The following is an 18,164-nucleotide window of genomic DNA, read 5'->3' as shown; positions in this document are numbered from 1 at the left end:
ACCTTGCTAAAACAGTCCCTTACGATGGACTATTTTTTAGCAAATTTTAGATTTTTTTCAAAACTTGTTTGTAAGGATGTGTCCTCGTTTTAATTAAATAGTCGTTGGACGATGACAATGTCCCTAACCTTGTGGCTGTGAGGTTGAGCAGACTCGCATACAAAGCAAAAATTCTTTGTTCTTTTTTTTTTTTTTCCAAGTGGTTATTTCTGTCTTGCCAGCACTGCCATAGCAACAGGCCTAAAAACGTGAGAGTAAAATAGACTTTTGAATCCGAGCTTCGACCGTCTCACAGACACTGAGATGAATTAATATACTTAATTTACGGTACTCGTAAACAATGTCTCTTCATTGTTCGCATTCGCATTTACTCTGACACTTAGTGTTAATTTGGTGTGAACCTAATGAATGTTTTTGTGCTGCTGAAAGAGGGAACCTAAATATCATGAGGAAACAATCACCTGCTGGAAGAACATGCAAACTCCAAGAGAGAGTAGTGAAGTTTTTGCTGTAAGGCAGGGGCCCTAACCACTTGCACACATCGGGGTTAAGAGTTTTTGACTGGATTCTAACCCCAAACTTCTGGGTAGAAGACCGATCGAGCAGCGACTACGAGTTGGAACTCTAGTGCCGTCAGTCAGTTCTGATCGCTCTGATTTGTTTTGAATATAGAGGGTTAGTTGTGATGAGAGACCTTCTTTTTGGTTGATTACATTTTTTAAACACAGGTCAGAAGCAGTGGTTGTTCATTTAACTTGTTTTGGTCTAAGATTGTGGATAAAAAAAAGCAGTTGTTTGCAAAATAAGACCCCGTAATTTAATTAAAAGAACTGGTTGTTCTTATAGTGATTTGCTGTCAGAAAATGATGCCACTATTTAATTGCTCCCTCTTTTTATTTTTTTTTACCAGTAAACTTTTCTTCGGGCTCATTTCAGGGCTTTACAAGGAAAATTCATTTTCCAAATGAATGGCTTTGTCCATGTTTTATTAACGTTCTAGGAGCGAGTCTTACTGATTAGCAGTGTGTCAGAGCGCGCAGCTACTTCTCAAATACTAATCCATGTCGTAAACATTTTTCTAAATGTTTATTGTGTCTGTCACTAGATTATGATTTTCCAGCCTTGCAGTTTCAGAAGTCAACGTTTACAATTTGACCTCAGGAAAAACTACAAAACTCACGGCCTCCTTAAAAAAAAGTTTTTAAATGTGCTCTACGATAAACACTAATTCACAGTGAACTGGACCACCCACAGTAGTGATTATCAGGGAGGTGGAGGATTAGCTCGCTGCTATTGTCTTCATTGCGCTGTCGGAGAGAAATCGGACCTCATGTCGTGATAAAGAGAGTGTTACTGTAGAGTGCTGCGGCATGAATAATGTTAGACCGTTCAATTCTGGCTGTAATTATTACCCTGATATATTCTCAGGAAAATCAGAAGCAATTCAGAGGGAGTGATCTCCTGTTGTCAGGGGCCGACAAAGTCCCCAACCTGAGGTGAGCAGAAACATCAATCCTACTGAAGTTTGACGTAAATCCTCCGGTTTATTTCAGCTCCATAACTCTCCACAGTAGTCAAGCATAGGTCAGGGGTCTGCAACCTGTGGCTCCTGGGCCTCATGCGGCTCTTAGACGTCTTTGCGTCTTAGGCTGTACATACTTAATAATAATTAATCATAACGGATATTTCACATTTGTTGTTTAATTAAAGAGCAGGTTGGAAGGAGCTGTGATTATAGGTTACATTTTAAACCCTATAATTTTCAGTTTGCTTACTCACAACAAAACAACAAAATGGCACCGGACTCTTACCACCCGATTGGGCATTTCATCAGTAGTTATGGACTTAAGGTCAGTGTACGTGGTTCTGGTAAATGTGTTGTACTCCACCAAATGATGTGGTTTTGGAAGTTATGATTGCCTGTAAGTAAATTGTTACTAGCTTTCGTTTGTGTTCTTCTTTACAAATCTGTAGTTTGACTACAGTACTTTGAGCTGCTGCCACCGTTTACATGGTTAACAAAGACGTACACAAAGTGTAAAACCAGCATTTTAAGTCATTAGACGTGTTAGAGTTTAAATTTTATTGATGCTTCAACAATGTTCACATGTAATCTGAGATCTTACTGGCTGCTACTTTTTACAAAGGCAGTCTAGTTATCTTAATTTAATTTGTTTAAATCAGTGCGTTTACGTTCCCATTTTAATTAACGTTATCACATTTTATCATTTTTATTAGGATTAATTCGCCCAGTATTTTCCAGCAGACAATTTAATTGCTTTTACTACATTTTGACCTTATTCATTACGTTTCCTCTCCTTATTTTTCACTCTGGTCGTGTCACCGTAGATATGCTGATTTCTCGAGCTTTGAACATACACTGTACCGTCTGCGATCCGCTGTGTTACTTGTGTGTGTGCGAGGCAGGTTAGACCCAAATGCAGCACTAGATAGACTCTCTTCAGGTGCAGCAGGTGGTTTATTTACAGAGCCACAACAAAAACTCACAGGAATGAAGCATCCATTACAGGCAGGCTCTTCAAACAGTGTGGAAGAGCAACAGCAATGTCTCCTGGGAATAAAACACCGAACACAGGAGAGCAACTCCTGGGAATAAAACACCGAACACAGGCAGGTTCTTCAACAAACGTCATGGACTTTCTCCAAAAACTCCTGGACTTCTCAAACACATGGATGAACAGCTACAGTCAGTGACTGTGGACATTTGAGTTGTTAATCAACTTCTACTTTGGACTGGACGTCTCTCGTCCTGCGTCTTAGGTCCATCCCTTGTTCTGTCGGACACCAAAACGTTTGCTGCAGGAGCAGTCTTTAAGACAGAGAGCAGTTGATTTGATTTACACGGGGCCGTGCACTTCACTCGCGTACTGTCAGATCAGCTTTAGTGTATAATCTATTCCCATTCTCTTTGGTGTGTCATAAATGGACAAACGAGTGGAAGTTAACAGTTCATTTTAACACCGGAGCCAGAGGACGGCTTGGTTTTATTCCATTGAAGCTTTAACTCTTTATATTAAATTCCTTTATTCAGTGCTGTTTATTAAATGATGTATTAAATAAATCCAGCTGTGTGTAACGGTGAGCCATACTTTAGACGCCTACGTAAGCGGTAGCAGTAATTTACTCAAGTACAAGTTTGCAGATATTTCTTAAGCAGTCAAACGTCTGGGGAAGACGAAAAACAGGAGGCTGGTGCTAAAGGTGTAATAAAAACATGGACACGTAACATTTCAATGGTCCATGTATTACCTTTATTACAGTGGAGAAGGCCATATTCAAAGTAAAATGTCATTTTCGATTCAAAAACATCAAGAAAAATATAATAATATACAAATAAACAACTTCAATTAATTAGTCAAACAAGACAAACAGAAAAGACAACTTCTCTTCTTAGCTCCAACTACTGAGAATGGAAAACGGACGGCATCCTTTCAAAGATCACAGTCTAAAAAGTTTCTCCTTAAATCATGTTCCCAAAGTGTTTCAAAAATGTAAACGTAGTTAAAGGTTTGGAAATCGTGAAATCCTCGGAAGGATGTGAATCTTTTATTCCAAACAAAGCCTCGTCCTCAGTTAGCGTGGAGCCAAACTCGACAGCTTTTGGGGGATGAAAATAAAAGTGTAGTGAGCAGTGGGCAGCATCTGTGCAGGTTTAGAGGATGCAGCTATAATCCCACCAGGGTGCCAGCTTCAGGATTTTTTTTTTTTTTCAAAATGTTGAATCCACCGCTGTCATATTGTGCTAACATTTTCCCAGCAAAAAGGAAAGTGAAACCAGTCTCTAGTGCAACAATAAGAAATGAGCGCCAGCTCCCTGTTTTTAATCCCTCCTCTAGTTCATCTGTCACCATTATTACTCCTTTGGCACCAGCCTCCTCCCTGCTCGTCATCTCCCAGCAAAACCTGCAAATGACTCTTATTGTTTCAGACAACACTTATAATTTATTTAGAGACTGTGCTGCGCCCGGGCTCAAAAATGGCAACAGCAGTTTTAGTGTCTGAAGACAGAATCCCCCTCAGACTCTCGGCTTATTAGTAAATAGAGACGATCCCACAGCGGTGGGAGAGTTGCCTGAAGTTAACACTGTGCTAATGAACTTTTAAATATTTCCACAATTTGGAATTTAGTTTTATTCAAAATGTGGAATAATAAGCGCGTAACATCCCTGTGGAAAGTATTACAGCGCTGTCTACAAGTAATTACACACGGCGCCCTAATGTGTTGATTTGTTTTTGTTTTTCCAGTCGCAAAATTAAACTCATATTTTAGGGGGAGTTATTAAAATAAATAAAAAGTCATTATTATTCATTTAAAAAGCAACAAAGAAGATAGAGGATTAAATGTTTCCACATTGTTGGTGGTATATGTCTCTCTACGGCAGTATAGATCATTTAAATAATTCACACAGTAATGTTGTCGTGTTAAAGCGGCACCAACAGCTACGAAATGTTAGTTTAGTAACGGTAACCGAAAATAAAGATTAAATAGAATAAAATATGTAAATGCAACATCTAGATCAGTGGTTCTCAAACTTTTTAATACTCTGTACCACCAGAGAAAACACTGAGCTCTTTGAGTACCAGCACGATGACCAACATTAGAATATAGCAGCGCAGGCCGTTACTTTTAGCTTCCTGTATCATAATCTCACAAGTAGCTACACATTTTTCTAAATGTTGTATTAATTGTGCATGGTATGTTTCAGATTTATTCAATTGAAAATGTAAATGTTAAAATATGATTTTTCTCCACGTACCACTAGAGAGCCCTTGCGTACCACTGGCGGTATGCGTACCACAGTTTGGCAACCACTGATTTTTACAATACATGGTTTACGATATCCTCCTTTGTTTGCATTCGCCTGTTATACTCCATTTTTTTTGGAACTATTTGCCCTTCATTGTGACTCCCAGGAGTAAATCAGGCTCTTGTGTTGTTTTTATGTCCTGGATTATGATGTTACCAGTGTGTTAGTGTAGGTGAGTGACAGAGGAACTTACTGTAGGTACAGTATGTGAGTTCCGACCCACGCTGAAATATCAACAATTCGTGATGGGTTTTATTTTTGTAAGATTAGAAAAACAAAAAGTACTGTAAGTCCTGCCTGGAAAAAAACTTTAAATCAGAAAAAAAACATTCTTTCAAAAATGTTGCCAGATTTCACAAGCAAAAGTTAACCAGGTCTAAAGAAAGAATCGGAAAAGAAGCGACCCGCCCACCACACACCTCTGCAGCCTCACGATGAAGGATCACTGCGTTTTCCTTAAGCCTTTGGTGCACAAATATTTTTGGGAACACTGTTATATCACTTTCACTGGAGATCTGCAAGATGAGTGTTGGAAAATATTGTTGTTTTTATTTTTATTAATTAGGATTAATTGTGATGAATTCATAGCTACCCTGTGATTAATCAGCCCTGGTGTTCTCATAAGATGACGTATGAAAAGTTAATTAAATTTTTTTTAATTAATTTCCTGTCTCATTGGAAGAATTTAATTTTGTAATCAACACCCGTTTTTTATTAGTTAAGGTTCAAGGCAGCAGGATTTCCGTGATATGATTTTGTCCTGTTCTATTTCTCTAAGTAGAACTCAAATGTCAATGGCGTAAAGGACACGGCCATTAAAAATAGAATGTCCTCAGTCTTCGGGAAAATCCACGTCTCTCTCCTCTAATGACAGACTCAACGGGGTGACAGTTGCTGTTATCGTCACAGAGGTCACCGGTGATTTCCTTTCTTCGCTAATGACACGACAACCGTGGACTTGGTCAGTGTTTGTACAGTTTGTCAGTCCCTGCTCTTTATTTTGTGTCTTAAGTGTTTGTACAGTCTGTCAGTCCCTGCTCTTTATTTTGTGTCACATGTAAGTGGGCTGGACATGAGGATAGCTGTTGGTTGTCATTTCCGTGACAACACAAACTTGGTCAGCGGACAGTCGTTCTTACCGTTCTACAGACGTGATGTCACTCTTCTGGCCCAGCGTCTGCTTTTAGACACGTCTTCATAAGAAAGCAACATTTATTAACTCTTATTAATTCCCCTCAATGCGTGCCGATACCTTGGAGACTTCAGTGCTCCACACGGAATAAACAACTATCTGACTGTTATGTTTTTCAATCCATCAAAAGTTTTTCCCCCTGCCTAATGTAGCTCAGCTCATTTAACTGCCTTGTATAGATTATCCCCGGTGTTTGGCTTTGCTATAATAGCTGAACACAATTTAGATCGAGCCCTAAGCATAAAATATGTAGATGACAATATTCCCCTAATGTTTCATTCAGGGAGCAATAAAGAGACACCAGTCTGTGGAACAAAGATAAACGGATTCTGTTTCATCTGCTTCCAAATCTCTCCAGTTCAATACAGAGGCATGGACACTGATGCGGAAAATTATTAAACTGCTAATTTGGCGCCTACACACACTATATGTATCTTTATGTTGGGCTATTTATGACATTCTCATATCTGTTGAGTTGGAATATTGGGATTTGAAAAACATATTTTAAACCCATTCAAATCACAGGTTACTTATGTAAAATATATAACATATTATTATTATTATTATTATTGTTGTTGTTATCTGTATTATTTATAATGATAATAATAGGGCTAGCAATTTATTGCTTAATTCAATCTAATTTTTGTGAATCACTGGGTAGTCCCAGATTAATCACATGATTTAACCTGTATATCCAATTAGAGCAGCGATACGTATATGGATGTTGGAATTATTGGATATACTGTACAGAGATGTTAATCAATTTAATTAAATAATACAACTAAAATGTTATTTTCTACAGCTCTAATAATAATAATAATAATAGTAATAACCTGAGATAAAATATTTATAAAAAATGAAATTACTTTTACTGATTATTTTTAATGTGCTGTCATTCCTTTTGAAAGGATAAAGAAGTGATTTTCAGTCTGTTTTCTGCTCTGTTCCATTTTGATAATGACAGGGAAAAAAAAATAACCCCACCATCATCTCCTAAGTAAGGACAGGACGCACTCTTTGTTGCTGTTTTTTCAAAGTAAGTGAGTCATTTTGGACAATTGTGAATATGCGAGTAGATGAAAGACAAAATCTGCCGTTGCATTGTCGAGGAAATTATGATATACACGAGTAGCTGTTTTGTACTTCTACTGCTTTCTGCACGTATAAATAACCAGGTTCGTGTGAGGACACTTTTGTCACCCAGGCGTCAAGACGTGCCCTCGAAGGCGTCTGTGTGTATGGTACGATTTCTCATGTCTTCATGGCCAATACTGTGACAGCAAGAAAAATGAATCTTTTTCAAAGTTTCTGAAGCTGTCTGTATCAGAACGGTATCTTGGAAATAGATTTTCTTTGTTTGTCTGCTGTCTGATTCTGCCGACAGATCTGGACCGCAGGCCGGTCGCTTAAATATCTTCTGCTATTTGTTTTATATTTGCTTCTATATTTATTTATTTTTTCATTTTTAGGAGTTTCATTGCAGTTTTCTAAAGGAATTAATTTGGGCTGCACTATCCTGTTATTTGGGTTTCATGTTGCTGCAGGGTTGTGGGATTGATTCCCTACTTAGTCATTGTTGTGCCGCCTTGTTGTCAGTAGATTGATGGCAAAACCTGTTGTGCAAAGTACTTTGATTTGTCAGCAGTACTAAAAAACTGTTTTATAAGTACAGAACATTTACATACAGTATTTTGTACTTGTTTGACTAAAACCAGACAGTATACAGTACACGCCACCTGCTGTTGTCACATTACTTTAACTAAGGTAACTCTGGAGAATATTAATGAGCTTGGGTCTAGTTGTTTTGCAACGCTAATGGAGTTAAACAGGCTGATGTTATTAATGCCACTTATTTAGGTTGACTTCCTCAGTAAATACTCGTAGCTGAAAATAATGTTCACGGTTCAGGAGAAAAAAAGATGTCAGTTGCTGTATGTGGCAAACCTGACTGATATGATGTGTGTGTGATGAAATGGTGAGGAGAAGATGTCTTTGTTCCTTTACCCACAGTTCTCAGAGTAAACCGTGGTCTTTCCTGAGCCTTTCCTAAATTAAACTGGATTTATGTTCACGGGATCAGGCGCCGTACTTAGAAATTCATCTTCTAACTCGGCCCCTTGTCTGATTTATGCTTCGTAATACGGTACAAGCAGAATGCGTCATAAAAAAAAAAAAAATCAACTCAAGCAAATACACTGGTTTTGTACGGGTGTGAAGAATGAGCTCGTAGTCACTCTGCTCCGTCAAGGTCACTGAAGATTGCAGCAACGAGAAATTACAAATGTGGCTTCAAGTCACGCAGCGCTGAAGTCTTTATCACTGACTGGGCTTCCATTTTCATATCTTACATTTTTAAGTATGTTCATAAAATCTCTTTCCAACCAGGACTTTTTTCACTCTTACATTTTTCGAGCCATTAAAAATAGTACTAATTCTAATAAATATTAGTAAAAATGTCTCTTTTGTATTTAATAAATATTATTAATAATCAGTAATAATTATAATACTAGATCATACTATTCATTTTATTTATATTTATTCTATATAATATGTGCAACATCTTAACAATGTGTAGAGTTATAATCCAGATGACAGCATTTATTTCTGTGTAAATATCGAAAACAATGTACATATACAAATCTTGAATAATTTGCTGTTTTTTTATTTTTATGAATACTAGTTTTTTTTTTTTTAAATTTTTTCCTCCAATTTTGGTTTGTTTGTTTTTGCTCCAACATGTTGTTTTCTGATCTAAACTCTGTGAAAACCTGAGGACCTATGTCAACATGAGCTGAAATTTAATCTCTTATAATCTCATATAATCATGCATGTTCTTACATCTTATAAATCCCACACTGACACCTATCAGTTTTGTATCTTCATGCAGCCGGACCAAATATAAATGTTCAAGGCTAAATTTCCCCTCCCTCTGGTTTACAGCTCTGTCGTGCGAGCAGTGGCTGAACGGATCAAAGTAACAGTGTTGAATCAAATGAAAGCAAAAGTAATCTGTTTTGAATTCGGACCTTGACAAGCAATGGTGGGCTCAAACAGTTAATTTAATCTGGCGATCTATTAGTTGAGATATGTGGTTGTTGCGAAAACAGCTCAGAGAGCCGTCAATGGGCGGTCGTCGAGCCATGAATCAAAACATTTCTTTTGGCGTGCAGTGGGGAGCGTATTAGCCCTTTTTAGAACGCTGTCCACCAAAGAGCGAGCCAGAGGCTCAGAGAAAGAAATGTCATCTCTTGATGAATGGCTGTCTTTCTGCTCTGCTCCCTGTGCAAGTCTACCACTCACTTTGTAATAAATCATGATAAATTGGTTCTCTGTTGGGAGTATGGGATAATTATTTCCCCCGTTTGTTTCGCCTCTCCGTTGTCCCTCTGCGGAGGGCGTCACGTGCTGAAGGTGCAGCCTTTATGGCCATGATAGCATGTAGCACTTTTATGCTTTGCTTTTCTATTCGCCAGCCGCCATTCGCCAGCCTGGTCTGTTTTCGGTGGATTTTTATGTCGGGCTCTCTGTGTGACATCCACTGTGATGGCAAGTGATTGGAATAATGGCTCTGCAAAGGTCTGCTACAGTCCAAAGTCATTTGAATGCCAGCGGCCACATCTGTGCTCCCACACTTGTAAACATCCAGAGTAAAAATGAAATGAATGTTGAACAAAGTGAGGTCTAATTAAGCACATGTTTGTGTTGATAGCCTTCTGACAGATGGCTTGGATATTGCAAATTCATCATCAACATGGCAAAATACATCAGAGACTTGTCAGTGTTTCCAGACACCACCGCCTGGGTTTGGAGCCGTTTGTCTTAATTCGATCAGTCAGGAGTCGTTTTTTAAGCTTCAGGAAGTTTGTGGATAAATAACAAATGTGTACAGTAGCTTTCAGGGCCTTGATTAATGAGTTTGTAACTGGAGAAGTTTACTTTACAGTCCAGTTTCTCCTCTACCTTGTGGAAGGAGGAGAGGTGCTGTGTATTTTTGCTCTCAGAGGAAAAAATAGTATCCATAGGAGCTTGTATGTAAATACTGCTTAGGCCCAAAGGTAGAGTTACATGTAGAATTACATGACACTGTGGGAAACTGAAGTGTACCATTCCTGCATGGTATTTTTTGTCAGTTTTTCTTTTTTTAAATTCTTCCTAAAGCACTTGAATCATGATCAGGCTGGCTAAAAAAAAGTAGAGTGTGAAGTGTTTGACATTTAGTGACATTTTGCTCAGTGACTCAGAGGGAAAACAATTATTTCAGGTATGCTTAGACCAGACTGTTGCACACAGTTTGTTCTCAACAACCCATCAATTCCTCTGTGATGTCTGTTTGTCACCATTTACCATGTTTACAGTCAGTCCTATTATTTTGGAAGCTCTAACCCTAATTAATTACATTTACTATATTAAAAAAAGGAACTATTTTTAAATCACTTTTTACACATATCTACTACAATGTCTTTGTTTTTCTTTAGAGTAACTGTAAGTATTTTATGTAATAGTGACCCTATGACCTTCCAGAGCTGTTGTAGGTTTACAAACACCCACCCACAAGGAGCAAGGGCTAAGGTCATGTGATAATAGTGCCCACAACGTTTTCTCTTTTTTTGTGTCTAAAGAAATATTGTGTTCATGGTTATTGAACTGCAGAAGACAAGGGATTTAGTTAGCATGAAATTAAGGCTCCAGTCAGTCAGGAACTCTAAGAGACGTCTCTCACTTTGTTGCTTCAAGAAGAAGAAGAAGAAGAAGATGAACACTTACGCTGATGATGAACATAAATATTTTATTGTTAAAGCTGGTCAAACTCAGCCAACAATGCTTTTGTTTAGCTCCACACTCGTCGTGACATCGTTGACTAAGTAACTCGTTGCTACAGCTTTTCAAATATGTGTTGACGGTAGCATGTGGTGACACACAGTGAACGCCGTGTTGTGCTATTCTTCTCCCCAGAGGTGGCGACTCTTTTCCCTTGATTTGCTCAGTGCTGCACTGCTGCAGCGTCTGCCTGCTCCTGAGCTGACAGATATTTGGCACGTCTACCTTCTGAACAGTCATTCTGCAGCCTGTGCCTGACATTTTGGCAGTGCTCTAGTGCCAGTGGCTGAGCACCTACGGTGTATGTTAACATGCAGATCATGTATCCAGTGCCTTTGAAGCTCTCTGTGACTTTTTTTCTCTCATCTTAGAGAGACAGATCAGATGATGCATTTCAAAGAGGAATGACTTTTATGGACTAAAATATCTACATTTCTATCTTCAAAGCTGGGGTGCCCGGGCAGTCGTACCAACCACTTAGAGCAGACAAATTCAGTCACAATGACAGGAGCTCCATTTAAGAAGTGAGTGCCATTACCTGCGGTCGCCGCTGTGTTATCAACAAAGATACATGGTTAGATTGAAGTCAGACAAAATCAAATCTGTATGTTTTGGCTGCAAAATATAAAGAGTATTTGTTATCCTATACGTGGCAACAACACAAATATTTGTTTGTTTGACAGATTCAGACAGATTTTGTTTGGAAACTTATCAGTTTACTTTATAATAAGTATTTTCCCTAGAGTCCTTTTGGGCGAAACACACAAGTTTGTTTTCCATGGTATCAAACTTTTTTTCTCTTTTATAAGTCACTGTTGGATCTCGCAGGACTGACGCAGGCAAAATATTATTTCTACTATCAGCAGTCCACTCGGATGCAGACGGTAAACAAATGAGGATTTTATAAAACCAAAGGAGGGAAGGAGGCATGTGATAAAATGAATATAGAGTGTTTGCAACTATGACAGAAACAGAGACATGTAAACCCGGACTCACCTGGACACAGAACACACTGTCTTTTTCTTTCCGTCTATTTTAAGTGTGGGACCAGGGACTTTAATAGTGTTGTTGGAGCAGCATGTGTGGCTCAGGGACTCAAACCTTAGACTCAGCTGGGATTGAAGTCTTTTATAACAGAGGAGATGAGGAAACCTACAAAGAAATGTATTCTTGAAACCCTGGTCGGTAGATCACATAGGGGTGGTAACAGTAGGGGGCAGTAGGCACAAGGCCGAGGTACAAAATGGCAAGGCGAGGCATGAGGGTCAAAAAGTCAGAGAAGTCCAAAACACCTGGATTTCGGTTGTTTAGGTATTTGTGCGTGAGTAAAAAGAAGTTTAATTTTTACACTGTATTCTGTAAAAGTTTTGCGGTACCTCTTTCTGATTTATACATAAAAACAACACAATATGATGCATCATTTATCATTTAATTAATACAAATAGAAGGTAAATATAATTATTATTTTATATAATGCACTTTCATATGGTGTGTGACTAACGAGTGAAAAATACAAATCTCCCAAATGAGGCATGATCCAGTACTGGTTCCTGGCCCAGAGGTTGGGAACCCCTGAGGGCATTTGCCTTGAAAGTTGAATCTTGATTCTTCGGCTAACGAACAACACTGATAATAATAAAAAGCAGTCGTACATAATCAGGATGTCACTCTGGTGCATGGTGTCATTATATTATTGGAATAATACATGCAAAGAATATGAAGAAAACATATCAATTTAATTTATTGTCATAAAGGAGCGTGCATTCACTCTATGGCAAAACCACAAAGAGATGAAACAGTATGCAGACAATCCTCACATCTCAATGTGTTGCCAATGAATAATAACTAAAGCTCTGCAATGAATAATAGAACTACGTCTGGCAGTGAGTCACTTGTGCCTGACGGCTGATGGCACCACAGTCTTTCTGGTATGTGTGATGAAATTTATTAGGTATTGATCCTTCCATTCCTTTCCTCCTAAAGTTCGATTCCCTCAGAGTAAACACATTAGTTTTACAGCTGGTATGATGGCTCTTCATTCAGACACCATCATGATATGTTCGATAGTCTGTCGCTGTCCTCCGCTGTGGGTTTGTCTGCTCAAGGTTTGATTGTTGTGCTGCTAAGTGTAATAATGATGTGGTTTTTCTTCATTTGACATTTGGCGGACGTGGCTCTAAAAGAGGAGTTCGTTTGCTTTGTTATTCGTGCTTGGCTCCCCAATCTGGACCCTTTGTGTTACCTTTGGGGTAATTTTGACCCACTTGTGAAATGTTGACTTTTATTGTTTTTTTAATTATAATTCCATGTTCCATTTTGGGTGATAATGGTTTGTACAGAATTGTAACAAACAGGTGAATGGCAATTAATATTCTGTAATAATTTTTTTTCGTTTATTAAAGACAATATTTGACACCTGACAGAGGGAATTTTACTTTCATACTTATAGTACTTCTTCTTTTTCTTTCAGATGTAGACAAATAACTTGTCGTGCCATTAAGAGAAACTGGACAACCATCTGTTCCTTCGCTGTGACAACTCTGAAACAGCAGCTACATACCTTCTCTCTCCAGTGATCTATTGCTCATATTGATGACAAACGCCACGTCGGCGCAGCTTAGCGCTGCCTTGGTGAGTGAAGCGTTTCTAATGGAAACAAAACCATATGAGATCCAGCTGGTCACAATACTCCTCAATGCAGCATAATGCCTTCAAAGGTGTCATGTCTATACCTGCTGACAGTGGTCTGCTGGGCGAGCGCTCTCTGGTACTTGAGTATATCTCGTCCAACGTCCACCGAGGTTGGCCAAATATCGCTGTCTACACGGAAGTCAGCAAAGGCTCACAAAAACATCACCTTTACCAACATCCGCACTCGCTCCCTCAACCCGCACACCTATGAATTTGTCATAAACGAGTCCAAAAAGTGCGAGAGTATCACGCCCTTCTTGGTTATACTCATCAGCAGCACCCACAAGGAGTTTGATGCACGGCAAGCCATCAGAGAAACCTGGGGGGACGAGAGCAGCTTCACTGATATCCGCATCCTCACCATCTTCCTGCTGGGATGGAACACAGACTCGGTACTGAACCAGATGGTGGAGCAAGAGAGTCAGATATTTCATGACATTGTGGTGGAGAACTTCATTGATTCCTACCACAACCTCACCCTCAAGACCATGATGGGCATGCGCTGGGTGGCAACCTTCTGCCCTAAAGCGCAGTATGTGATGAAAACTGACAGTGACATTTTTGTCAACATGGACAACCTTATCTATAAGCTCCTGAAGCCCACCACCAAACCGAGGAGACGATATTTTACCGGCTACGTAATAAACGGAAGTCCCATCAGAGACATGCGCAGCAAGTGGTACATGTCCAGAGACTTGTACCCTGACAACAAGTATCCGCCTTTCTGTTCGGGCACCGGATACGTGTTCTCAGCAGATGTGGCTGAACTTATCTTCAAGACTTCGTTGCACACGAGACTGTTGCACCTGGAGGACGTCTATGTGGGGCTGTGTTTGCGAAAGCTGGGTATACACCCTTATCAGAACAGTGGTTTTAATCACTGGAAAATGGCCTACAGCCTGTGCAGGTACAGACGTGTTATCACCGTTCACCAGATCTCGCCGGAGGAGATGCACCGCATTTGGAATGACATGTCCAGCAAGAAACATCTGAGGTGTTAGTGGACATCAGGGGGTTGGGGTGGGGGGACTTCAGCCTTTGTTTATTTTTTAATTTTCAAACTCATAAGTGTTACAGACTGATACAAGTCAACTCTCAAAGGCCGCTCCATGTTTGTGTTTCATGAAGAATGTTCGCTTCTTACGCACATCTCTCTCTCTCTTTCTCTCTCTCTCTCTCTCTCTGTCTCTCTGTCTGTCTGTCTGTCTCTCTCTGTCTCTCTCTGTCTCTCTCTGATTCTGCTTATTTGAAACACAATCCTTAATGAATGCATGGCTCTTGTACTGTATAGTTCATACTCTGACATGAAGCTAAACTGTAGCGTTAATACTCAGTGTTTTTGCCCATATTTGTAGACAAGCAACTCCATTACAGAATTACTTTGGCGCATTAGGACTAACAGCATCATACGTTAAAGAGTACGGCCTGATGGGTAGGAAACCGTCGACCGTATGTAGGAAATAAACTTAACCACCAGACTGTGGTTGCAAAGAGAAGCCACAAAAGCTGCTGCAGTGTAAACCGAATGTAGCAAAATGTGACATGTCTGTATGCAACATGCTCTGAGTGCTGACATTATGAACCACGGACAGACAACCAATTTCCTCCTCCTCCTCCACACTCTTTTAACATGTTGTTGTTTGACAGCAAAAAACCCACGACAAATCTATGTGGCAGCTTCTGATGAGCACACACTTCAGTATCTACTGCAGAATGTTTTTTAAAAAAAACAAACTTTCTTTTGTTGGTGAGACATGCAACAGTATCTACTGCAAAAAAAAACTTTCTTTTGTTGGTGAGACATGCAAAAAATGTCCACGTCCAAGTGTCTAATTTCAGAAGGCACTCACACGGGAAAGGTTTCCAAAGTGTGTGTGCGGGGGCAGGCTTCTTCTTCTCGTACTGGGCAGCAATCTTTTGTGGGCAAGTCTAATTACATGGCAAGGCAAATTAATCCTAACTTCAATATTCTCTTTGAAGGTACCACAGAGGGGGGATAAAAAAGAAAATAATAATTTAAAAAAAGAATCTAAAGCTTTCAATGAGGATTTGAGGCAAAATCTGTGAATGTATTGACATGGGTTTGAGTGTGTGGGGAAGAGGGGTAACAATAGTTCAAGCTACAGTTTGGGAATCACTGCATTAAAGTAAGATGCACACATTTGAAGTTAGAAAACATGTGAATATATATTTAATATATTTGGCATGGAATTAGAACAACATTTTTTACTTTCCTTCCAAAACGATTCATTATTGTACTGTTATCTAATCAGGTTGGTGGAGATGAAGGGGGTGGGGGGGTGAGGAGGGCGGGAGTCAATCCCAGCAGTCCTCAGAGCCGAGCTAGGCCACACGTACAGTAGTTAACTACTCACTCTAACACCCCATTAACCAGATCTTGCTTGTTCTAGACAGTGGAGTCAATCTGTTACATACCCCCAGGTCTTCTACCGTGTTGCCTCCCAACAGTGATTGTAATTTACCAAATCATCAACAGGCGTTACCAGGTAAGAACTTGAATTAACCACTGAGATCATTTACTAATGTGTTCATTAATTAATTATTGTTAATTGATGAATAAATAGCTTTCTTGTTGTCAACATGAACCATTATGGCTAAATAATTCATTTAGAAACCGACAGTTACTTCTAGTCAACTTTTGGGGCCTGACTTACGCAACCAGCTGCCTGTGTCTATTCTAAACTGTCGGTGGAAGGGATGCTGTCTTAGACAGAACAAACCTTGTTAATGCTGAGCTAAACACTGACATTTATGACTCAGCATTCTTATATTCCTGCCAAAAGGTATTTGCAGTATATGCAAGAAACACTACCCTAGCCAAGTATTCAATCTATATAGTTGTACGTGTTATTCCAAGTATTAGAAATGACCCAATATTGAACAAAGACAGCGTAAATGTCCACCTAGTAAATTGAAACTAGTTCAATACATTGTTGCACATTTCCTTATAAATGAGTCTAGTATGAAACTAAAAAGAAAGCTTTAATATATTATCCCCCCCGCTGTTGACAGATAATTGTTCATAATTTACTTTTAATGATGATTTTTATTGAATTCACCAAATGCACTTTTGGAAAAAAAAATGCCTGAGGATGTTTATGTTTACACATTTTCACGATTTCACTGCTCCACTTCTCTTCTGTGTTTTGTTTTTTTCTAGGGTTTTTTATGATGCATTTAGATGTTTAATTTTTTAATACACTTTTTTTAAAATCTCTCTTATGAGTTAATTGTGTCTATATTTAATCTGCTGCTACTGCTGCTTTATGAGCTGTACATCTGCTTCTGTTACTTTCAGGTCTTCAGTTTCACACTGTCATGTATGTATTGTGTAAGTTTAACTGTACAACTACACTACGCCCGGGTGTTTTATCACGTGTACCTGGTGTCACTGCTTCTGGACTGATCACAACTTTTTTACTTTCTTTCTTTCTTTTTTTTTTGATAAAAAAAAGTCAATGCTTCATTGGCCCAAACATTCCTTTCCATGGTTTGAAGTATTATTGAGCTGATGTGACATTTACTGTGAAAGCATCTATCCCACCAGGGGTTGTTGTTGTAACATATTGTATGTTTTTTTATATTAAAAAGTAACTTGAATAATTAAAGGAATGTTACTGCTTTAATTGATTAAAAATCAGCAATTCAATCATTTCTGATTGGTTGTTTGATTTTTTTTAACAAAGTCAGCACATTTTTTGTAGAATTATTAGTATGTCACTGTGATCAAAGATTCTTCAAACTAGTCTCTTAGGCAAATCAGTCTATTTTTATTCATTTTTTAAGTAATTTTATTTTTTAAGACTTTTTCAGAACATTATTAGTATAAAAAGTGAAAGTGAATTATTGTCATTGATTAATTATTGTTGCAGCAATTTTAGCCGTCTATCAGTGCTGTCCACAGGAACGACAGCAACCTTTTGGCTAAGATCGGTGGATGGATATTCTGAAACAGCATTCTGGAATTTGTGTTAAAACGGCTTTTCTATCGGACATGGTGGGGAATCTGATGGGAAACGACACGATGCACGTGAGTCTCACACACACACACACACACAAGTACACAACAGAAAACATCCAAAAATGTGCAGTTTTATTTCTGCAAACCAAATGACACAGAAGTTGAAATCTTATCTTTCCTCATTTAGACACAGGAGGGCACTGTTGTTGTTGTTCTACTGATGATAACAGCGTAGGGAGGTTCGTGAAGGGTAAATACGTATTTAATAGCACGAGATACAGACAAAAAATTTGTATATTTTTTAAATTTTGTTTTAGAAAAAAAATTTGAACATTTTTTTTAAAAAAAGTTTTTTTAAAACATTTTTACAGACACATTTTTGAATTTTTTTAAAAAAATGTATTGTTTTGAAAAAAAACATTTGTAACATTTTTAGGAAAAATATTTTTTTTAAGCATTTTGAGAAAAAAAACATTTTTTGAATTTTTTTATTTAAATTAAAAAAATGTATTTTTTTTAAATTTTGTTTTTAAAAAAAAATGTTTTTATAACAAAATGTTACTTTTCTGCCTGTTTCAGATCAAAATATAGCGTATTATATATAGCGATATTTTCAAATTTTCAGATAAAATACCTTTTGGACTTTTAAACT

General features: G+C 38.3%; 1 protein-coding gene across 1 annotated transcript in view; it reads left to right on the top strand.

The window, feature by feature from the left end:
• b3galt1b (UDP-Gal:betaGlcNAc beta 1,3-galactosyltransferase, polypeptide 1b) overlaps positions 1-15,277 on the top strand; it is a 41,947-nt gene extending 26,670 nt beyond the window's left edge. The window contains exon 2 of the mRNA XM_025063756.1: positions 13,310-15,277. Within this exon, the coding sequence (XP_024919524.1) occupies positions 13,545-14,531 (987 nt within the window). The 5' untranslated portion in view covers positions 13,310-13,544 and the 3' untranslated portion in view covers positions 14,532-15,277. The remainder of the gene's footprint in view (positions 1-13,309) is intronic.
• Positions 15,278-18,164: the final 2,887 nt, after the last annotated feature.

Source organism: Cynoglossus semilaevis, chromosome 16 (assembly GCF_000523025.1).
Source record: "Cynoglossus semilaevis isolate Cse_v1.0 chromosome 16, Cse_v1.0, whole genome shotgun sequence".
Classification (NCBI taxonomy): domain Eukaryota; kingdom Metazoa; phylum Chordata; class Actinopteri; order Pleuronectiformes; family Cynoglossidae; genus Cynoglossus; species Cynoglossus semilaevis.
This window is presented reverse-complemented; position numbering and strand designations above follow the sequence as displayed.